The 24,998-nt window shown below is 32.9% G+C and overlaps 1 protein-coding gene across 2 annotated transcripts in view; it reads right to left on the bottom strand.

The window, feature by feature from the left end:
- LOC145287716 (uncharacterized) overlaps nt 1-24,998 on the bottom strand; it is a 640,174-nt gene that overhangs the window by 141,729 nt on the left and 473,447 nt on the right. Inside the window, exons 4-5 of one of the 2 annotated variants that reach the window (XM_080135468.1) lie at nt 17,945-18,045; nt 6,876-7,040 (exon numbers count right to left, since the gene is read on the bottom strand). The exons of the other annotated variant lie outside the window; for it this stretch is intronic. Of the exons in view, the coding sequence (XP_079991594.1) occupies nt 6,876-7,040; nt 17,945-18,045 (266 nt within the window). The remainder of the gene's footprint in view (nt 1-6,875; nt 7,041-17,944; nt 18,046-24,998) is intronic. 2 annotated transcript variants of the gene reach the window in all.

Raw genomic sequence — 24,998 nt, 5'->3', positions numbered from 1 at the left:
CGCTGTTCCCTTAAGTGCAATTGTCTGAATCTCTTTTGCACTTGGTTCACCAGGAATATTAGTTAGGTAGGACTTCAGGTTCTTCTTCATAAGTCGTGTGGCACCTCATAATGCATATCAATATTATATATATATATATATATATATATATATATATTGTGTACAGAAAGTTGTAAGATGAGACAAGCCATTGGTACCGTCGGTTTCAAGCCCGATAGTTAGGACCGTTTAAGATATCCATATCAAACTCTCTTCAGCCAATACCTGTCTCTGAATTTCCGACACTAACAATATATATATATATATATATATATATATATATATATATGTATATATATATATATATATATATATATATATATAGTAATGTGATTGATAATTTAAAATTCAAATTAGAATTAAAAAGTAAAAATCTGTTTCATAAGAAGGACAACAACAAAGTCAATAATTTGTACGATCGTTTCGGAAACGATGTTTTTATTGTGATAGACATTAAGCTACGGACAATAATTTTGACATATAGTTTTTTTTTAACCAAGTCTCCTCATCAGTAAAAGTATTGGGTGGGTTTTTTATATCTAAAAGACACCATAAATAAATCTAGCAATTTTTAAGTAAGGCAGGTGTATCTGGAAAAAATTAAAATAAAAAGGAAAATATTTACTTGATACGAAAAGTAGTATGGGTTGAGAATAAAACATAGAATAAAATTATAAATCTGAATTTGGTTTAAATATAAGGTTATAATAATATGTTTTTAATAAAAGTTAAGAATTATATATATACATATGTAAATATATATACACACACAAACACACACACAAACATATATATATATATATATATATATTAATTATTCGCCTTTTGAAAACCGTAATAATCGTCAAAGCATTCATTTGGATGTTGATTGTGGCTTATAAATGTACGAAATGTTGAATTTTCAAAAAGAACGCCAATGGAACATTTTTTAGTGGTTAGAATATGTTAGTAAACGCCTAATTTAAAATTAAGCAAATATTTAAAAAAAAAGGGGGGGAGATAATCTTATTTTTCTAATTAAATAATCAAAGGGAGATAATTAATGTTTATTCTATTTAGATTATAAAATATATTTTGAACTTATTGAATTTAGTATTTTTAATACTTTATTTATTTATTTAATGAAAATTAATAAGTATAGTATAGGTTAAGCTTAAATAAATAATATACAACAGTGGTAAATATATCAGATAAACTAATATTAATAATAATATTGATGTTCAAAATTTTATTAATAAGGGTATCCAGTTAAACTTAAATTTCAATATTGAATATTAATAAGTAACATTTTTAATGACTTATGGTGGTTTATATTTGTTAAATTTAAACCAAAGTTTATGACTGCATGAGGATATAAGCTCTTCTCTTGAATTTAGGAGAGTGGCTCTATTTTTTATATCGTCATTTTTTTAAATCTTTACGGTCTCCTGTGTACAAAGTTCACATAATCTATCTCCTGATTTATATCTTTTATATGATCCTATTATTTGCCATTTCAAATTGAAAGAAATATTCTTATCTTTGAGTCGCCAAATATGTTTGGATAGAGTGGTTTGGTTCAACAGGGAGTGGTTTTAAAAGAATGTTTATATATATATATATATGAATTTAAGATGGAAAAAAAGATTAAAAAATGTCGATGATTCGTCTGTTCAGTGGATTTTATTCACACGACTGTTTTCAAATGTTAAGTATATCATTTCAGATTCTTAGTGTCGGAAATTCAGAGTATTAATATAAATCGTTTTGTCCCCGTCTTATTGTACTTATTCCATTCGTATAATTTGGCGTATATGTTAAACGCAACTGTTTACCTTTTTGCTAACTTTTTTCATGGACTCGCCCATCGATACCACGTATGAAGTTCCGACAACCCATATTTTTTAATTCATTCATGTTTTTGCCTCTGATGTCTTTCCAGTCCAGCAAGAGATCTGCAAACAAGGTCGCATATAAAACTTGAGTATGGATTGGCTGATAGCAGTGCAGCTGCCAATCGTTTTGCTCTTTCTCTCTTTTCTTTCAACTTAATTAAGTTATCAGATTGAATTTTCCGGATTCCTTCAAAAGACCACGATCTCCATTCCTTATCTCACTGGCTTCTTTTTCAAGATTCCCATATGATATGTTTACTGCGGACAGATTACTTTGCAACTTGTCCTTGTACCTAAGCCAAGGTCACCTAACATTTTTCCCATCTGTCAGCTGACTGTACATCACCATTTTTTTGAATTCTGTTATCAGGTATCCTCAAGACGTGACCAGTCCACCGTAACCGTGATTGGATGAGGAATAGTTCGATGCCAAATATTTTGCATTTTGTGAATAATTCAGCATTTGATACCTTGTTGCAGAAGGTAAGGCCAAAAATCAAGTGTAGACAGCTTTTATGGATTACGTGTAACTGATAAATATGATGTCTGTACGGAGTTCATGACTCAGAGCCGTAAAGAAGGATAACCTTTTCATCACACAAGTGGTGACCAAAGCTTCCAAAGACACAGGTAGCCTTAGCAATCTTGTGAACAATTTCATCATCAAGAGATCCATTATGATTTACTTTGCTGCCGAGGTAAAGAAACGATTTAACATAATTTTTATCAAGACCACCCACTTTCAGTTTACGCTCGGGAAATCTCAGGTGAATTTTGCCTTACGGATCCAACTTTACTTGTGAGTAAGGGAAGGCTGATGTAATACCACAATCTTTTTATGCTTATTGTCAGTACAAAGGTCCTACATGCAGCTGAAAAGCGACCGTGAAGAGTCTGCACTTCCTCGAAGGATTTTGCCACCAGAGCAGCATCGTCGGCAAAAACCAAATTACAATAAATTTGGTTCGAATAAGAGTTTTGGCTTTGAACCGTTGATGGGTAAACAATTAATCAGATGATCGAAAATAAAACCTGACACAAGAGCCAATGTTACTAAATGCAAGTTTCAACATAAGTGAGAAGAAAAGCGCAAAGAGAACTAGTGCCATTACACACCCCTGTTTGATCGCATGTGTAAGTGTGAAGGCTTCATACATCACCCCATCATGAAAAGAAATAATCACGTTTAGCATTCTCTCGGGGATACCAAGCTTTCTCAAGACCTGCCAAAGAGCGCCACGATTCACAATATCAAAAGGCTTCGTAAGGTCAACAAGCACCATATGCAAGTCCTTTTCTGCCAATTAACGGAGTGAAAATATCATGTCAATGGTGTCGCGACCCGACCGAAAACCGCACTGGAACTCAAGATACACCTCATCGACGAGACGCTTGATGATTCTGTTTAGAATGAATCTAACCAGAATCTTTCCAGCAATCTAAAGCAGAGATATCCCACGATGCTTGTCACAAACATTCTTGACACCCTTATTCTTATAGCGGTGTTTAATGCAGTCGTCTTTATAGTCTTGTAAAACCTGGCTTACCTTCCATAATTAACAGAAAGAGCAGAAGTATTTTCACCAAAGTGTTTCCACCATATTTATACAACTGCGTAGGAATTGGGTCATTCGATGATGGTGATTTACCAGCTGCGTGTTGCTTTATGGATACCCATACTTTTTCATAAGTAGGTTCAAATTATAATTTCGGTGTTTCTGCACTTTGTGGAATGGAGGATATGTCATCATTGTCAATGGCAGATGACGTGTTCAACACGTTTTCAAAGTGCTCTTTCCAACTGTTGAGAATATCTGTTTTGTCAGTGAGAAGTGCTTCTCCATTAGCAGTGCACAAGGGGACGCACCACTCTTCTGATGACCAAATACTTCCTTCAAACCATCGCACGCACGCACACACACACACACACACACATGCACACACATACACACACACACACACACACACATATATATATATATATATATATATATATAGTCTTGGAAGTTTTTTAACCTTTAAAGCTATACAAAAAATTATATTTATTTTTTTTATCATTCGTTAGAAAACTACCCAGCCAGCCTGAATGATCGGCCCATCATCGGCCCATTACAGTGTTTGTCGGCTGATCGTCGGTTATGTAATGGGCCGATGATGGGCCGATCATTCAGGCTGGCTGGGTATCTAGTCAGTAAGTCATTTAATAATCTGCAATCACTGCATAAACTTGTTCTCTCGAATTCACTATAGTACTGATGTAATTTAATGGATCATCAGTTGTTTACCATGAAACACGGTTTCGGGGATTTAAAAACAAGACAGTATTTTACATCCAGCAGTGTTGATCAAACACCACCACCCTTAATTTTAAGCTGAAGACATGTTACAAATATTAGATCTAGTTTCATATTCTTAATTAATTTAGCTAACCTATTTATGTTATAAAAATAAATTTCTTACCTGTGAGATTCATATGTTACCAAATTCAAAATGGATATATTTTTTAATTTATCAGTTTGTATTTATAAGATTAGGATAAATCCATTTGACTATTTATCATCCCTACTATGATTAGTATTTTGTATATTTATATTTTTATTTATTGAAATTAAATATATATATAAAGATTAAAAAATATTATAAATATATACATTTTTATATACATTTTATACATTACAAATATAGTTTTGGATTTCATGCATTAATATATTCTGGTTAATTTTAAACGATTCAAAAGCATCAGAATAACGAACAATTGCTTTATTTAACTGTTTAAATATTTTAGTTTTATCCCCACCTTGTTTTATCATCCTTATTACTAAGCTAGAAACTGGTTGTAAAAAATCTATTAATTTTAAAGTAACGCGAGCTATTCTCAAACACTCTAACATAATAGTTACATTAAACAAATATATATATATATATATATATATAGAGAGAGAGAGAGAGAGAGAGAGAGAGAAAGAGAGAGAGAGGCGCTGTAAGCAAAAAAAACCCTAGCTAGGATCATCCCCTTCATAAAGGAAAAAGTCAGTCGTTTTCTTTAGCAAAACTCTGATTCCGTAATTAATTGATTTCTTTCCTTTAAAAACAAACATTTACTCAACTTCATAAATTTCAATATCATCAATTATTATCAATCTAGTTCTTTAATCCTCTTAAATAAAGCCCTTATCTTCATTCTTACTTGACAAATTTAGAAATTGAATTAATTCTCCTAGGTAGAAGATTCCTAATATAATTTAACAATAACTTCTAGACCAGAAGGGAAACCTCTAATAACTTTATATTTTGATGGGTATCTGATTATACAGTGGTGACAGATTTGTTGGAGCTCTTCGTACTGAAAGAACTCTAGCACCGATTTAGACATATCTAAGGAGGCCTATATAGAGACGACGCTTTATTTACCACCAAAGCCTAGCCAAGAGGATATAATAATCCACTAAAAAATACAAGTCTTTTTTTATAACTTCAGCCTCTCAAGAACTATCGAATTTATAAAAAATCTTCCAATTTTCTAGACATTACATTAAACTTTAACGCTGAGACGTACCATAAATCCAACTTTACACCCTCATACGTCCATAAGTCCTTAAACCACCATAATTCAATTATAAATTCTATAGTACCATCCGTCTCGAAAAAAATTTCTGTCTTTCCTCCAATAAAAAACCTTTAATCAAAATTCTGCATTCTAAACAATGGCTTAAAGAATTCTGGATACAAAGAAAAATTAAATATAACAATATCACCCCATCTATAGGCCACATAACCCGTGAAAACCACCTACAACTCCAAAATACACCCCAATTAATAATAATTGAAAATACAACCAACACAATTAGAAACAACAATTTAATTCTAATACCCCTATCCCATCCAACCACCTCAGAAGAAAGAAAAAAATATGGTTTAATCCCCCATTGAGCTACCGACGTATGATTGGTCACATTTGGGGCACTGTATGCGATATACTGTGTATGTATGATGGCACATGTTAGTGGTGTTCATCAGGCAGTTAGTTAGGGTGCAGGGTACCTTACTTAGGTCGGTTTTGCGTTTTGACAACTGCTGTCTTAGTGATGGTCCAGTGTGTATAAGTTGTATGTCTGGACCCTCCCTGTGTATAGCTTTGCGGATGGCTGCTGTAATCCTGTCGTTAGAATGGGGCAGCTTTAGAAAGCAGGTGTTAGAGGAGGAATGCTGCGCACGTCTTCTAGGTTTATTGAGGTTTTCAATGGTTGGCGTGGGGTATCCATTGGTTTTTAGCACTTGGTTGAATCTATTAGTGCAGGTGTTTTTATCCGCTTCGTTGCTGCATTTATTGCGGATGCGCGTTATTTCATTCCTCGCATAGCTTATTTTAGCTTTACGGAGGATGGCAGAGATCTCTTTACGAAGAGATCTCTACAGACGGGTTTCTTATAGAATTTGGTGGATATATTCCCATCTTCGGAGATGTTGAGGCTGAAGTCTAAAAGTGCCAGCGATCCAGAGCTGTCGAAATGCTCGACAATGAACTCAATGTGTGGGTCAGTGTTGTTAAATATGTTAAAAATTGAGTTCGCATCCTCCCGGGATGGTGTTAGAAGTAGGATATCATCAACGTATCGCGTAAAGAAGATGTAGGAGTAGCAAGAGTTGAGGACACGGGAAGGTTGAAAGAAGTGGTTTGGTTTAAAATTTCCTGGCTTCTTTCTCACCTTTTAAAACCAAATATAAATATAATGTGTATGAGAAATATATGAATTGTACACATGTATTTGTAATTTGCATTAATAAAACTTTCTCACCTGCTTCAGCTTGTGTCTTTCCGTTACCTCGGCATTTTACCGCCTTCTACACATTCTATTTAACTACATACTATACAATGCTTCAAGCAAACTACATCCACCTCTTATATATATATATATATATATATATATATATATATATATATCAACCTGATTGTCTACTTACCTTCACCGCATGCATCTTTTTGGCAAACAAAAGAATGTGGCCAGAAACAATTATCCACCATAAATAAACCAAGGTGGTTCATAGTCACACAATTTCCCTCCGACGAATTATGTTGGGAATCGTTCCAATATCTATCCACATTAATGTCTTGTCCCTTTGAATAATCTGTAAATTTTAAAATAATTAGAATAAAAATAATTACAATAAAATAATTACAACAACAAAAAATGCATTAATAAAACTGTTTATATTTTTATCCTCTTTATCTTGGTTCTCCCTGTTCATATCTGTAAACTTCCTTGCTATAAATCGATGAACAACATTGAATGCTCATCATATTAATTCTTTACAATTTTGCAAACTATAAACAGTAGACGGTTTTTTTTCTTGCATCATAAATTAAAAAGAGTTTCAATTCCAATTTGTTTATCTCGTTGACTCTGGGAACAACTACATTACAGGACTTATCATTGCTAATCACAAACTGCTTTAGGTCCTGAATATGACCTTAAACTATATCCGATGGTAAGACCACAGCTTGTGGGCTTTAGGGTGTGTGGAGCCACCCCTTAATTGCTATTGCTCCCAGATCAACTCTGACCTGGAGTGGTAGTACCTGTTAGGGTCCCAACTATGGGTTGAATAGAAACCGACTTGAAAAAACCCAAATATATTCTATTAAAAATTTTTTCTTCAAAATCATTGAATTCGGCATTAAATAACCTGAAAAGGGTTGACATGATGTAAAACAAAAACAAACAACCAACAAATTGCAGGAAGTTGTGCCTTCTGTGTCGGATGGAAAACTTGCAAAATCGGATTTTGCAAAAGACGATTGAACTCCATATTTTATTTGTAGCGTTTACTTGTCATTCAGTTAACTAAACCCAGCGTTAGTCTCATGAGGTGTTTTGTCATACCAATTTCGTTAAAAAACTCATAATTCCTAGTTGTTAAATTGTTTTATTTCCTACCTCTGAGTACTCTCCTGACTCAGTGAGGGTATAGAACACGTGATATGGCAATGTTGTACCTCAGTGTTCCTTGGAAATGAATCAGATTGAAAGCTAATATTTATGTGATGAACTCATATTCATTTTTCTTGCTATTTAAGTTTATGAAAGCATTTGTGTTTACATTTAAAAGCACACGTTCATTTTTCTTGCTATTTCAAGTCATGGAGACAATTTTTATTTACATTTGAAAGCACACATTCATTTTATTTGCTATTTCAATTTATGGAAAACACACATTCATTTTTCTTGCTATTTCAATGCAAACATTTTATATTCATCAAAAATATTAAAAAAAAACACACACAAACAGGCCAATACAGAAAAACAAACCGCCAAAATAAAGTAACATGTATTGCAAAGCATACAATAGATGGGTTGATCGTCGTAGTCGACGAACGACCTAAGTTGGTCTACCGGATATCGACTGATATCTATTTGCTTTCCCACGTCAAAAAAATGTGACACAAAGTCGTTTTAATGTGGAAGAAAACCAGCTCCCTCCAAATAGGACACTCTGGTAGTTTACAAAAATAAAATTGCCTTAGTATAGAAGGGTTTCCCCCTCCATTTCCTAAGGATTATTTAATTTTAGTGTAGCTTCAGAGCAAATACCACACTTCAGCTATTATTCCAGTATACATACGGATATCGTCTGACACCTTACGGCTTAATCTTCCAGTATTATTGAGATTAGAATAGTCTATTCGTAGGTAACATAGGTTAGTTCCGCCACAACACCCCTTCCCTAGCTAATAACTCCGGACGGTGTATCAGATTTTTTTTTCATTCTTTGCATGGACCATGATTTTCCTTTTCCTGCCCGAACGTCGTGGTTCTGGTGTGATTTATGGAGGCTCAATATCAAATGTGTCGTCGACGGTTTCAATAGCCTCTACTTCTTGAGGGATTCATTGTTCAGGGGTATTTTCTTATAAAGTGCAAGAAAAACGTTTTATTACCATTTTCTCATGTATTAATCGCGAGAATTTAATCAAACAATTGATTATTTGCGTGGGTTGACTCCTTCACAAGTACCTAAGGACCAATAAATCTCACCGAGAACCCCGCTTGTAATAATCCATCAGACAAGGGGCGATAATATCTCAGAGGATTTTACTAGTGTTTTTAACTTGATGAATTGTCTATTTTGAAGAGACGCTGTGTAAAACGGTCCGCCCGGCAGTTTTTCCATGTTGTGGAAAAACAATTTGCTATTATTTGCTGCACGTAATACTATGGAATTACGCTGCCTCTCAGTAAATAATGTTCCAATACTGGGAAAAATAGAGTTGCGACTGACATCCGTATATAGGATATTAATGTGGAAAAGCGGCTGCTTCGAGGTTAACATTGAACAATTGGTACGTTGGAGTGATCAAATCTTATCCGTTTGCTAACTGTTTCATGAATGCGCGTGCGTGAATAATTCTACATTACAGAATACTTATGTTATGTTTGAAAACACTTTTGAAAGATCGTGTCATGCTGGAAATAATGATTATTGTACTTGATTTATTGTGTTTACGCTTTGTTTTCAGTCTCATGATTATTTTTTTTCTTACTTTTTTCCTCTATTTTACTTGTTATATCACCTGCTTGACTTCATTTTCTATATATTAGTTTATACAATATACTATTACTATTCACTCGGGGCGTCATATTCTGACGGAACTTATTCAACAAAACGGACAATTCAATTTCGCTGTTGAGGTCCCTAAATGCCAGAAAGCTTTCTAGTCTAATAGTATCTTCCCTCAAACAGTTAGACCAAAGAATTCCCTTACTGCTACCTGTTTTCTTTGCTGTACAAAAACTTGGCACAACGACACTTTTTTTCCTTGCATTTTTCCATTTATTGGTGAGCAAAGAAAATCATGTCAACTGTCCCACGACCATTTCTGAACCAGACTGACTTTCAAGAATGATACAGAATCAAATATACAGAAGCAGAATCTTTGTCAGCACCTTACCCACAGCGTTAAGCAGTGTGATCTTTCTATAGTCACCACTTTCAGACTTTTGCGTTTTTATTTTGTAAATTGGTAACATTGTTTCATTTATCCAATCTCGAACGACATTAATTACGTGTCATACAACAAGAATGAGAATATGTTTTCACCATCAAAGATCAAAAGCTCTACTTGAATCCCATCAAATTCCGGTACTTTCCTATTATTAATTTCCTTGGTTGTGTATTTTATCTCATCAAGGGTGAGGTCCGCCATCATTTATTCAATAATATTGTCTTGGGGAAAACTTGAAATCACTGCTTCATCTATAACAGATGGATTATCAAAAGTACTTCTTTTGATCACGCCAGGATACCATTTGCATCCTTGATTAAAACAAAACAATCTTTACATTTTACATAAAGGAAATATAGATTAAGAATGACTGCGATAACCAATATATGGAAAGATAGATCGATTTCAAAACACATGAATTAACAACTCTTACAAGATTTGGTATTCTAAATACGAAACAAAATGTTGGTTCTTGATAAAAAGTCGACAAGAGAAAAATTGCTGCTTTTAAATTGTGGTATTACCGTAGAGTTCTTAGTGTAATATGGGTGGACAAACGTAAAAACGAATGGGTTCTGGAGAGGATTGGCCCATGCCGAGGACGGCTGGACAACATCAGCGACAGGAAATTGCGATGTTTGGGACATGTGGCCAGAACAGACGACCTAACAAAGATCTGCTATTTGGTAAAACCTCTGCCAAAATAGGACGTGAGAGGGCCAAAAAGCAAGAATGTCACTCAAAGTGGAGGACATCGTGGACATTAGAATGACTTAGTTGTTCAAAATTGCACAGAACTGGAGTTAATGGTGATGATTCTTGAAGAGTGTTACGGTTGGTCAGTAATGACTATTCCGTTAGAGAGAGAAAGAGAACAAGAGAGATAAAGAGCGAAAGAAAGAGAGAGAAAGAGAGAGAGAGAGTTGATTAAGATTGTGGTCCATATTTGATTTTGCTGTAAAAGGCTTTTGCATCTTTACAACTAAAATCCTTTTGTATTTCAGCGAACAACTAAGCTGACCATTAATTTTTCATCTGACGAAGCTTGCATTGAAGTTTTCTTTTTGCTTCCCTAAAAACGTCCTCTGCTTTTGCTTGTAGTGAGTCAGAAGAATCAAGAAGTTTATCTATTGTTACGGTTTTTCAAGGCCAAACTCTTAAAAAGCTAAATTCGCGAAATAAAATCGACAAATTTCGATGCTTCAAAAATGGGGGATCGATTCACTAGAACTTAGTATTAGAAACCGAAAACCCTTAAAATATTTATTGTTTATGAGTGGATGACTATATATATATATATATATATATATATATATATATATATATATATATATATATATATAGAGAGAGAGAGAGAGAGAGAGAGAGAGAGAGAGAGAGAGAGAGACTTATATGTAATTATACTGAGTTCGTGAAATTCAGTAAATTTTCACATACCAATGAGTTTTAGGCCAAAATGGTTGACTTAAAGAGTAAGCTACAAAATTATCAAATTTTATAATTGAGCATTAATATACTGAGTAAGCAAAAACAAGACTTCAAAACAAGGTGTTGGTAGCAACAAAAAGTGTATTTCAATTTACGTTACAATTGTTTCCATGTCCAGTTCGACAATTTCAAGCATTATGTCGTTTGAACATTTTCAAAACCAGCATTTCTTCAGACTTAAGGCAATGGAGAATTTTTTTATGAGAAGGAAGGAAGGGGAATTCCCTAGAGAGAAAGGCATGCGAGAAACATCTACCTTTGTTGTGGTTACGGAAAATCCCATTGAAAAATTAATATATCGCCTAATTTTCGTATCCTTATTTAAGAGCAGAGTCATGAAAAGTTGCTACAGAGAGCCTTAAGCCATTAAAAAATTTTTTTAAATATATATCCCATTCGTTGGGTTCCTAAATTAGACCTGTTATTTCTTTGTTGCCCAATACTTAATTTTTAAAATTTTTGTTTCGATATTATGGCCGTAAAAGCATTGAAAAAATAGTACGGTTAGTTTTAGTTTCGTATTAGTGGCAGGTAATGTCCATAGATTATCGTAATATTTGTGCTCGGAATTAAGATCCTTTTAGTTTCAAATTTTAATTGAATACGAGAGTGAATAAAATGGGTGTATTAAAGATATATATATATAAATCCTTGTATAATATTACGGGTGAAGTATTCTAATCTATTTATTGTTATTTAATGTTTTAAGATTCGTTGTTATTCTACTTGAAAAATGTTTTCATATCATTAAGTGGGATAAAATGAAGGGAGATACTCCAATTATATTGTTAAGTATTGCATGTTAATTTTGTTTGAAATTGGGTTGGTTTTTATCCTATAATGGTCAAAGGGAGGTAATTTAGGCCGTTTGGTGTTTTTGGTTCATTGATTACTAGAAGGCGTCTATGATTTAATAATTAATTTAATAATTGGGTTAACTTAATCAGACAGATCCAGAACATGCCACGATGACTTACTTAACCAATTAAGTATATAAATTTTGTTTTGATCTCAAAGAATTGTCTTAGACCATGGGTTTAACCGTGGTCTTCGTTATAAAGATGGCCGGCCAGCTGAAAAAATGACGTCATCGCCGAGGTCCCAACAAGCAAGATATGTGGAACTCTTAGACTGTCAATAATGAACAGTAATTTTTACAGACAGCGTTACAAAACTTCAAAATTGGATTAAAATAAAGAAATAAAGAAAGAACACGATTTATACTGAAACTCATCTAATATTAATAATAAAAAAATAATAAAAAAACACAAGTTATTTGTTTAAGTATATTATAAGCAATTGAATATTTCATTGTATTATAGATTTTAAAGATTAGAATGCGTTCTTTAATTACTTATAAATTACATTTTAAAAAAGTGAAGGAACACGATTTGATTTGAAATAAACTTGAAGTTTATTTAATATAATTAAATGAAAATTATGCATGTAAGATTATGAATATTTGAAGCAGAACACAAGCAAAACATTTGATATGAGTTAAGACAATAAACAAATATTAAAATTAAACTTTTTTTTAAAGCAAAATGAATATTTTTTTAAATCAAAATGAATATTTTTTAATCAAAATGAATATTTTTAAATCAAAATGAACCACAATATTTTTTTCAAAATCAAAAACAATATTTTTAATAAATTCACGAAATATTGCACAGTAAAAAAATTAACCTAAAGAAAAAATCATGTTTCTTATTTAAGATTATTTCACCACATAACAAAAATAACATGCAAAATCATTTTTTTATATCCATATTTTCAGTTTGTTAAAATACGTGGGTTTGTATTACTGTACACATAGATTCGAAAAAGTTGTCAAAAAAAAAACAAATATATAACAAATAGATGTTACCAAAGGCAAGATAAGTTACTTTTCTACCAAACTGGATATATTTTTCGTGTTTTTATTCAATGTAACATGTTTATTCAGCTCGAAAAACATAGTGTTTACCGATGTATTCGAAAATTCCAGATGGCGTCTGATTCTCTCTTTAACACGGTAAGTTTGGGAAAAGGTGTTATAAATACAAAACCGGATAAAATACTGTTAAAAACTCGCTCAATATATGTTACCGTGACATAGGTTGACATATATTCGGCGGGTTTTTAATAGTATGTTGTATAGTTTTTTATTTATAACACCTTATCCCAAACTTACCGTGTTAAAGAGAGAATCAGACGCCATCTGGAATTTTCGAATACATCGGTAAACACTATGTTTTTCGAGCTGAATAAACATGTTACATTGAATAAAAACACGAAAAATATTTGGTAGAAAAGTAACTTATCTTGCCTTTGATAACATTTATTTGTCATATATTTGTTTTTGACAACTTTTTCGAATCTATGTGTACAGTAATACAAACCCAATTACGTTAATGAAATGAATTGTACTTATTTACTATGCCTCCCCACGGGACAGAGTTAGACACCAGGGTCGTTTTTTAACGTGGAGAAAAGGTACAAAAATAAAAATTGTCTCAGTCGTGAAGGATTTCTCCTCCACCGAAAGAGAACAAGAAATAGAATGCAGCATCTGGAGAACAGATACTACACTTTGATCTGGCCCCGATGGCCAAGACTGTTTAAGACCACGAGTGAACGCGCGTTTTTTTTTTTTTTTAGTTTAGTTTCATATATATATATATATATATATATATATATATATATACATAAAATAAGTATTTTTAAATTTTATCTTTCTAGCTTTAAAAAAAAGTTTAAAAATTTTATCAGCCGGCATAATTTATTTTTAAATATTGAAAAATTTCAGATAAATTAATTTTTGTTAGATTTTTAAACGTGTGTCAACAGCTTAAAAAAATCGTGTTTTAAAGAGTCGATGTTGTCTCGCATTTTCATTAGTTTTGTATGCTGTAAACATTTTTTTTTTAATATTAGCAATTTATTTGAAGCTTCTTCTTTTGAATGGTAGAACATTTAGGATGATAATATTGAATTAAATTATAGTTACATCGTGTTAAATACAGGGGGGGAGCACGTTAAAACTTACTTTGCTGAATGGAAATGGTGTAAAATCTTTTTTTTTTTACTGCATTATAATTCTTTATCTTTCGGAAATGAAAATACTGTCACTTTTTGGTCCTTTACGATAATTTCCTCAGCAAGTTGGAACGATGCACCGTGAAGGCATTTTAATAAAAAAGAAATATTACACTGACTTCAAGACGTTACGAATGCCTACCGGTGACTACCGGTGTCACCGGTGTGGACTATCCGTGATGACGTCAGCAGATTAAATTATTTTTGCTCACCGGCCATCTTGTCTTTTAAGACGGTCTTGGTTTAACCCGCCTCTGTTACTAATCATTAAATTCATGCGTTGTATTTTTGGGTGTCTAAATAAATAAAATATATATCCTCTAGTTATTAATCTGACAGCAAAACCACCCATGGTTACAAGTGTGTTTCACTCTTGTGGGAAGATGTCTACTCCTGCATTTATGGGTAAAAACATTTTCAACAGGGATTGCTGTATGTAGTTCAGTAAGTCAGTATGAATTTTTTCACAATAATAAGAATCATCGGATGCTAGGATTAAATTTTAATGTAGAGTTATATAGCTAGAGTTGTTATAATCTAAATGAATGATCCAAATCCCACATGCGAATAAAACTTCCATTCTTCTTTTATAAATAAGGTATACAGCTCATCTAAAATGTTTTTCTCCATAACGGTGAGCATCCTTGTATTCAATCATAGCAGTATGGACGGTGAAATAAGGGCTGCCCTCTTCAAATCAATAAAACAACTTAGCAATTAAACAAGTTATTATTAAAAAATAAAAATTAAATTAGCAATTTGGGGGTTGTATAATTTATGTAAATATAATTTAATCAGATTTTGTCGTCCTACACCCCAAGTTGGTAGAATCCATACTGACTTACTTATCTACATACAGCAATCCATGTTCTAAATGTTTTTACTCATAAATCCAAGAGTAGACATCTTCCCATAAGAATGAAAGACACTTGTAACCATGGGTGGTTTTGCTGTCAGAATAATAATTATAGGATATATATTTTATTTATTTAGACACCCAAAAATACAACGCATGAATTAAGTGATTAGTAACAGAGGCGGGTTAAACCCATGGTCTAAGACAATTCTTTGAGATCAAAACAAAATTTATATACTTAATTGGTTAAGTAAGCCATCGTGGCATGTTCTGGATCTGTCTGATTAAGTTAACCCAATTATTAAATTAATTATTAAATCATAGACGCCTTCTAGTAATCAATGAACCAAAAACACCAAACGGCCTAAATTACCTCCCTTTGACCATTATAGGATAAAAACCAACCCAATTTCAAACAAAATTAACATGCAATACTTAACAATATAATTGGATTATCTCCCTTCATTTTATCCCACTTAATGATATGAAAACATTTTTCAAGTAGAATAACAACGAATCTTAAAACATTAAATAACAATAAATAGATTAGAATACTTCACCCGTAATATTATACAAGGATTTATATATATATATATATATATATATATATATATATATCTTTAATACACCCATTTTATTCACTCTCGTATTCAATTAAAATTTGAAACTAAAAGGGTCATAAATCCGAGCACAAATATAACGATAATCTATAGACATTACCTGCCACTAATACGAAACTAAAACCAACCGTACCATTTTTTCAAGGCTGTTACGGCCATAATATCGAAACAAAAATTTTAAAAATTAAGTATTGGGTAACAAAGAAATAACAGGTCTAATTTAGGAACCCAACGAATGGGATGTATATTACATTTTTTTTTAATGGCTTAAGGCTCTCTGTAGCAACTTTTCATGACTCTGCTCTTAAATAAGGATACGAACATTAGGCGATATATAAATATTTCAATGGGATTTTCCGTAACTACAACAAAGGTAGATGTTTCTCGCATGTCTTTCTATCTAGGGAATTCCCCTTCCTTCCTTCTCTTCAAAAAATTCTCCATTGCCAAAAGTGTGCTTATTCATAAAGTCTGAAGAAATACTGGTTTTGAAAATTTTCAAACGACATAATGCTTGAAATTGTCGAACTGGACATGGAAACAATTGTAACGTAAATTGAAATACACTTTTTGTTGCCACCAACACCTTGTTTTAAAGTCTTGTTTTTACTTACACACTATATATATATATATATATATATATATATATATATATATATATATATATACATATATATATATAATATATATATGTATATATAACTACTTCATTTACTCACACAAATTTAATATACGAAAGTATATATTTATGCGTAAACTTTAAGTATTTACTTCAAAAGTGCTCAATACGTAGGTAGAGCTAGTTAGTAATTTATAACATATATATGGCGATTAAGTTACACTGAATATTCTGCGTTTAATCCACTGTAGGATTCGTCAGGCTTGTGCGTGAATTTTGTGGTTGCTTCTTGTTTTTATATATGTTGAGGATTTCTAGTTAGCCAATCAGCTTTCTAGTATCCACCGCGCCCCCTCATATCAGCCAATGGGAATGCATTTTATCGAACAAAGGATCTGTTTTAGAACTAGGTTAGTGGTTTAGGTAGATCTTTTCCCTCCTTTTTAAATATATATATATGTTGATATACCTATGTGTACACACACATGCACACACACACATATTTATTTATGTGATCGTTTATGTATATTCATGTTTATTTTATTTATTTATTTGTTTGTTTTCTATTGTTATTGTTAGTTTTAAAGCTATTTTGTATCGCTATCCTAGAGTAAGTTTTATTTTGTGAACACAGTTGTTTGCTATTTCTAGTCTACAGTTTAATAGATTTTGAGGTTCTTTAAAGTACAGGATAGCAAATTTTTCATGGAGGCATAATTTACATGGGTCGTCTAAATGTCTGCACGTGGTAGCTTGTCTCATTTTCCATTCGACTACCGGCGAATGTCCGCTTTCTTTGAGTTCCCAGTATTTATTAGCTAGTGTTGTTTTTATACGGTGTTTTTTATTTTTTTATTTTTTCTTTTGAAGGTACGTATAAAAACAACACTAGCAAATAAATACTGGGAACTTTCAATTTATTCCTTTAATTCAGCTGATATTTACAATTCTTGACAGTAGCGCAAAAGCATTCACTTAATTATTATATTAATCAATGAATCTATTTTGCCGTTAACTCCTCAAAAGAAATAGCAACTAGCAAGCCACCAAAAATAATAAAATGGTTTTAGGCATGATTACAAAATTCGAAAATTGGAAGAGAAGTTGCCGTTTTCTTTTATTTTTATCTTTTTTTACGCCATGAATTAAGGGTAAAATAGATTCATTGATTGATACAATAAAAATATAATAATTAAATGAATGATTTTGCACTATGAAACAGTTACTGTCAAATTTTATACATAAATTTATATATTTAGAAACTTAAGTTTAATAAAATAAAAAACGACCCATTTTTGTGATGTGTAGGACACTTGAAAATCACGAATAAAATCAATAGAGAAAATGGCCAAATTACCAGCAACTTACCGACCCAGAACTTGCTTGTATTCTTAAATTCGTTCGCTGCCGTTTCATTCAAGTAATAGAATTCATTGACATTTTTCAGATTGGCCAATTTACTTTTATACCTAAAAATATATAACAAAATACGAAAATATGTCTTCTAAATGTTAATACATTTTGTACTTCATCTTAATGTTACGTTATGTGGCGTTGCACTTTTAGTTTAGTAATTCATAAAAATAAAACTGGAAAAATATAATAGAAAATATTAATACAAATATAAAAGTCCGTGTCGACTTTATTTTCTTTTTTAAGAAAAACATTTATTAACGTCACTCTCCCGTCTCGACACCACTTAAAAAGTCTCCCGCTGCCACATGTCCATGTAACCTGACTCGCTTTAATCTTTCATTCGACCGCATGCTTGCCACAGCCAGCTCATTCTCGCCTTCACTTTACACGTCCGTCTCCTTCAGCGTAGATTTCTCGCTCCCGATCATGTAGTGTACTTTTTTTCTTTTTCTTCATATGCAAGCCCGATTACACTAGCCAATTTGAATACGGGTTTTAACGCTGCTTCTACTACTAATAAAATCGCTAGCCATACATACTACGGCTGCTGCTGATGATATTTTATACGCACTCGCATGCGCTCTGCAACACGAACCCTGCTTTGTTTAATCTACAAATCAAGTGAGGTTGCTTACAAAACCAATCAAGATTGTTTTTAATTAAATTGTCCGCCATTTGACTATACGCACACACATATATATATTTAGATCCATCTAATACTAGCAGGATCTGTTAACCGGCGTTGCCTGGTAGCACCCTGCCCCCCCCATCTCGCAAAAAAGTAAACTACGTTTCTTATTGGGGACTACTGCCGTCCATGAACAATTGAGGAAACTAGCTACCGTGGCATAAATAAAATAATCTGACTTTCACTAGCGATTAGTGGTGGTTTGGAGCGATAACCTGCAGGTACTGTTTGAATCTAAGAAAAGCAATTGAGGGAATGCGTAAATCAGTATGAATGAATAAAATTATGAAAAATAGTCCATTCGAATAATAATAGAAACTAAAAACAGAAGTTTTAGATTCTCATTGTATATGAAATGTTTAGAGTGATCAAAATCAATGGTAGCAGCCGTAGCTGTTTTCCTTTATTATTAAAGTCTGCTTCTGCTTTTCAAAACAAATGCGATATTTTTCACTTCACTTCTTTGAGTATTGTCATGCTAAGAACGGTGTTTGGAATAGACACCTCAAAGTACTTCTCTCCGCAAAATTAGAAAGACATTTTATTAATCAGCGTAGTCGAAAACTACAAAAGCCGTCATTCTAAAGAATGTTGTGGAGTTTTCTTTAGCAAATATTGTTTTTGTATGGACTTAAAAAGATATTTGTCAAAAATACTTTCTTGAAAATGCAGAGTAAATTATTGTTTTGTTTTACCATATTTTACGCTGGCGGACCCAGTCGATTTAGGGCCTCATGTGGAGATCGACGTCATTTTTGTAGACTTTTAGAAGTGTTCGTTTATCTAGAAATTAGTTTCATTCTGGAATATTAAAATTTCCGGTATCAACCAATTAGAAAGGGCGTAACATTGCTTAGGAGCCGTTATTAATTAATAATCGGAAATAGGAAAGAATATGTTATGTCTATATTTGTCTTAGACAGTTACGGAGAGTATAATCACACTATAGTTGACAAATGTAGAATAGGATCCGGTGTCAACTGGTAGTAGTGGAAGGAATAAATATATATAGAGAAAAGTATTGGGTTTCTTCTTAAGGTGTTGCGATTGTGATGACGATGCTCGTCGGATGGAATGTAACATTTTAAAATCACGGCTGAATATGTCTGTAATGGTGGTCAGAAGCTACATATAATAATGGCTAATAGGTTAGATGTATTGAATTGTATGTGGCATCTTGTGTTGCAAACCTACGCTACTTTGGTACAATTTAATTTCTGCAGCAAAATTATTATAAAGGAGATAAAACAACAGGGCAAATAATACTAACCGGTTTCTAAAAAATTGGTGTCGGTGAAAATAATTAAACATAAATTAAATATATTATCAATATAAATCAACTTTAAAAAGCAATCTTAAATAGACCACTTAAAACAATCGTCTCGTTATAAACAGTAAGTAACATACAGTTATTTAGTAAAATCGATTTTCCTTAATGTTATATGCAAATAAGGTTACCTCTTGAGCGGATATTTTTGCACGTATTATACTATATATAGAAATAAATGAAATAGGAATGTAATGGCCCTTTTTGATATATAATTCAAATTGTGGTCAGACAAACAAACAGACAGGCAGCAATACGAATTTATATATATATAGATTAATTCGGGCGACGGCTGGTCGCTGGATCGATTATAATTATGATTAGAAAATAAAAACAATTAGATTGGGAAATGTGAGTGATAGCTGGAATAATAAAAGGCTACAAATAAACGTGAATTAATAAAATAAAGGTAAACAGATTTTTGGCTGAAATTTTTTTCTGTAAACAAATAACTAGATTTAGGTTTACGTCAGCGTTAGGGCCTTAGACATGTGATGATACGTAGATTTGAGTAGATTTTAATCAGATTTTAGCTGAACGCCGGAAAGAATGGACAACAAGAGGGAGTTAATCTCTCCATGACCTGGGGAGCAGCGTTTCCCGAGACAGCCAAGATGTTAAGACTAAAATGAGAAAGCGTTGTAAGAGAAACACCTAACTGTGAAATTGAGACTTTGTTTTTCTTCGATATCAGTCTCTAATTCTTTTACTTTAAATATAATTTTTTTTATTCTTTTAAAAATCTTTTGTATATGTTTGGAGATAATGGTAATCTTTCGAAACTGTATTCAAGCCCGTGGAAAAATCCGCACAGACACGAAATTGCTTGGTCTTTTTCGTAACGTATACAGTAGAGGCATCTCATTCACTAGTGATTACTTTCCATAGGATTCTGTTTTTTCCAATCCGATCCACTTCCTTATCAATTTTATCAACTGCCGCAGACTGACGTTTCGCTTATTTTTGAAAGCGGACAGAGCGTTATCTTTCAGCTCAAATCTGACAATAGCCTTGGTTCATCTTCTGAGTCCTGATGAAAAAATTGTTAGTAAGCACGTGGTTAGTTTTGTTTAACATTTTCCATGTCAGATCTTGCTTGTCGGACCCTGTTATTTCTGTTCTGTCTGCAATGTGTCGATTTGTGGCCTATCACACTCATTACATGTTTTATTTTTGTAAATCAGTTTATAGACTAGTGTTGTCCGCTACAACGAATGCACGGACTCGATTTTGGTTTGGAAATTGGATGATCTCTCTTTGGACGTGGCTGCATTGTCTTCTCATTTACATTGTTTTTCCTGAGAGAGCAATCGTTTGGTCTGTCACTAGTCTTTCGCACGTATGATACGCCTGATTCCTCGATATTTCTGGAATAGTTCTTTACGCTGGCTACACGTTTGCAATCTTCTTTTAGTGTGTGAGCCCTTGTTTGCTTTTGAGTTTTGAGAGAACTCGTCGGCTAATCTTTGCGTATTTTTTTGCCGATACGAGACCCCATACATTCAGATAAGAGCTTAAGCGCTTCCGAGAATTTCAGTTAGCTAATCTTTCTGAGCTCATCTTTCTGAGTAGTATATTGTCAACTAACTTAGTGTGTTTCCGGGTCCCTAGTTTCCTTTAAAGTAGACGGACACTTTTGGCATTGCTCAACTCTTGGCAATCCACAGTGATTAAGTTTTCGTATTTCCTATCAAAAGCATCAAATGATTTATCCTGTTCCGGGACGCATATGAACGTTTCAATGGAATTCCAGATGGAGTTTTGGAAAAGAAAACTGTGCTGTTATCACTGTTCAACATTTTTAAAAACATTTCTCCTTTCCCTTCTGTTTAAGAAACTCTTTCTGTTCCAACATGTGTTGCCGCTGTTGTTGTTTATCTTCTTGTTCTGACATTGGCTTTTTTCACATTACTTCTTGCTCCTTGTGGAACTTCAGGAAAAATTGTTGTTGTTGAAATTGCTGTTGAAATTGCAACTAGACCTGCTTATTTTCTTTTAAATTTCCTTCTGTTTTTTACTGCTGATCGACTTGAACCTTGAGTAACTGCGTGATTATAGCCTTAAAATCTTCCGTCTTGAATATCTTCTGCAAGCGAACGACATTTTTCCCTTTTATCAGAAAAAAAATTCTCGGGGAGGAAAAGAGAAAATGCTCTTTGTGTGTGTGCTGGTGTTGGTTTTGGTGGTGATGGTGGTGGTGGTGGTGGCGTGTGTGTGTGTGTGTGTGTGTGTGTGTGTGTGTGTGTGTGTGTGTGAAAACTAATTTTTTATCACTTGGGTATTTTTCAGGTATAAAACTTTGCAATCAAAATAAAAGGAGGGGGAATTTTCTCTCTCCAAAAAGTTTTACTGTGAAACAAAATGGTCTCCAGGCTTTCTAGACGAAGAAATAGAAAAACATAATTGTATAAGTGAATAGAAAATTGTTAACTCATAAACAAACAAAACAAATCATTTTTTCTTGTTTGATAAAACAAAACTGTTCACTTTTAAAAAATAATTAAAAAAAACATTTCAGAAATACTAAAACAAAAAAATTATATTTTAAATTCCTATTTTTTCGACAATAGCCGAAATTTATTTGCAACGAATTGTCATCATGCAAAACGTGGGCGAAATTAGGTCACACTTTAAAAGCAGACATGTTTTGTATGTTTTTTTTCTTTTGCAACAGCATTTAAATGTCTGCAGCTTACAAAAAATACTTTGTATAAAAGTCCGTTTTCGATTTTTTTTCATTTTCACTTTATTAAAGAAGAGAAAAAAGATGGTTGTACTTACAAGTTAAAAAAGTTATATCATTAAATATGCTTGCGTTACGAGTGTTACGTTCCGCTGTATGAATTCGTTTTGTTATTTTTTTTTCAAGTTAACTCTTGCCTGTTTGTTCTTTTGGGAATTCGTCGCGTAATTTCTTTTCGAATTATCAATTGTTATTCTTAGATTTGAATTCTGTCGTCACCTGATCTTATGTGAACACTGGGGCATTTTAAAATTTGGTTTCGAAACCTCGTCGTGAGTTATCATGGTTTAAACGTTAGAAAGAATAACGGACAAACTCGGAAACCAGTGAAATGAATAATATATTAAACAAAAAATACAAAAAAGATGTTAGTTGAGTTGGAATTCCGCTTAACTAAAGGAAAAAGTAAAATTACGACTGTCTGTCTGTAAGTCTCTTTCTTTGTCTTGGGCTAAAACTGCTGAAAAGCAGAACCTGATCAGCGGAAGTGACGTCAGAAATTGTCCATTGTCAGAATCTGTAAGGATACTACTCAAGAAATACACGAGGAAATATTCTAAAAAAAAAAATATTATAAAACACGTGTGCTTTAATTTAAAATGCAGACAAAGCCTTTTTGCAACATTATATACATGTTGTAGATAAAAAATGATTACCGCTGTAGTAATAAGACAGTTTTTTTTCTATGCACTGATGAAGTCCAGTTGTGAAAAATTAACCCACGGTTTGAAAAAAGTTTACGCAATGTATTGTAACGTGAATATTGCTTTTTAACTGTGTCGTCACAGTTCAAATCTCTCAGATTCGCACGTTGTCTTAGACTTCGTTTCAAAGGAAAAATAATAAAAGGAAAGACATACAATCGGAATCGGCATTTTGCTCGGCACACAATTTCCTTCTTTCTTCGACCACGTGGTATATTTTTCTCTTCTCTCCTAGTGACGCAAACTTGCTCACAATTGCTAATTTGCATATGTGCTTAACGACCGCTGCTGTTAATATTTTCGCTAGCCAGCTATCCTTTGGCTGCCGCTAATTTTCTCGCACGCATCGACGCATGCGGTTATAATGTCCCTAATAAAAAAAAAACTAGATTTCGAAAATTAGTAACTACGTGAGTGTCTTTTTTCATGTGATATCTTAAAGAGAAAATATATATAACTTTGCTGGGTTTATCATTTTGTTTATGGAGGGTGATAGAATACTCAGACAATTTATGTTTGGTCATTAAAATGGTGGACATGGCACTGTTTGACGACGTTGGCTTCGGGACAATAAACGGACCCTTCAATGTTTTTAAACATAAAGACTGCCCCTTTATTTTTGAGCGAGTATTTGATAACTCGTTTATTCTAATATATACTTTTTTAACTTAAGATTTATCACACAAATATGTGAATAATGTAACATTAAATTCAAAGCTAAGTATATTTCTAGCAAAACTCTTTAACATTATTGTACTTTTCTTTTAAACTAAATTTAAATATTTAATTTACAACTAAAAATCATTTTATACTTAATCATAAAAATGACTTTTACTTTTAATTTTTAATCTGTTAAAATTAAATCCTAACTTTAGTTGGTTGGTTGTTTTTGTTTTACGGCATATCAACCCTTTTCAGATTATTTAATGCCGAATCCAGTTATTTGGAAGAAATTTTTTTTAATAGAATATATTTTTTGTTTCAAGTTGGTTTCTATTTAACCCATAGTTGGGACCCTGACAGGGACTACCACTCCGGGTCAGAGTGGACCTGGGACCAATGGCAATTAAAGGGAGGCTCCACACTCCCCAAAGCCCGCAAGCTGAGACCTCACCATCAGATATAATTTAACGTGATATCCAAGACCACCTAACTTTAGAAATGAGAAATGTGTTTGCGGCAGATGAGCAACACCAATAAAACAACAGCACTAACAAACATCAATAGCGATGCGGGATTGGAATCAGAGGGATGACTGAGAATAGTAACTGAAATCTAACATTGCAAATTTCCATACTGACGGCAAAAAGATTGAGCACTGTGCAAATGATTGCAAGGTTAAAAGACGATATATAATAATGTTGTTTTTTATTCAATATTTACCCCAAAGAAGACACAGTGGCACTTTGAAGTAGGAGGCTACTATCGAGTACATAATTGGCAGGGATATTATGAAGAGAGATGAGTAACAAGATGTCTGTTCACATTACACTTGAACTTCTGCACGTCAGTACAGTTCCAAAGTCTAGCAGTTCTAGGGAAGA

Source organism: Euprymna scolopes, chromosome 11 (assembly GCF_053919585.1).
Source record: "Euprymna scolopes isolate OS-2025 chromosome 11, ASM5391958v1, whole genome shotgun sequence".
NCBI classification, from domain to species: domain Eukaryota; kingdom Metazoa; phylum Mollusca; class Cephalopoda; order Sepiida; family Sepiolidae; genus Euprymna; species Euprymna scolopes.
This window is presented reverse-complemented; position numbering and strand designations above follow the sequence as displayed.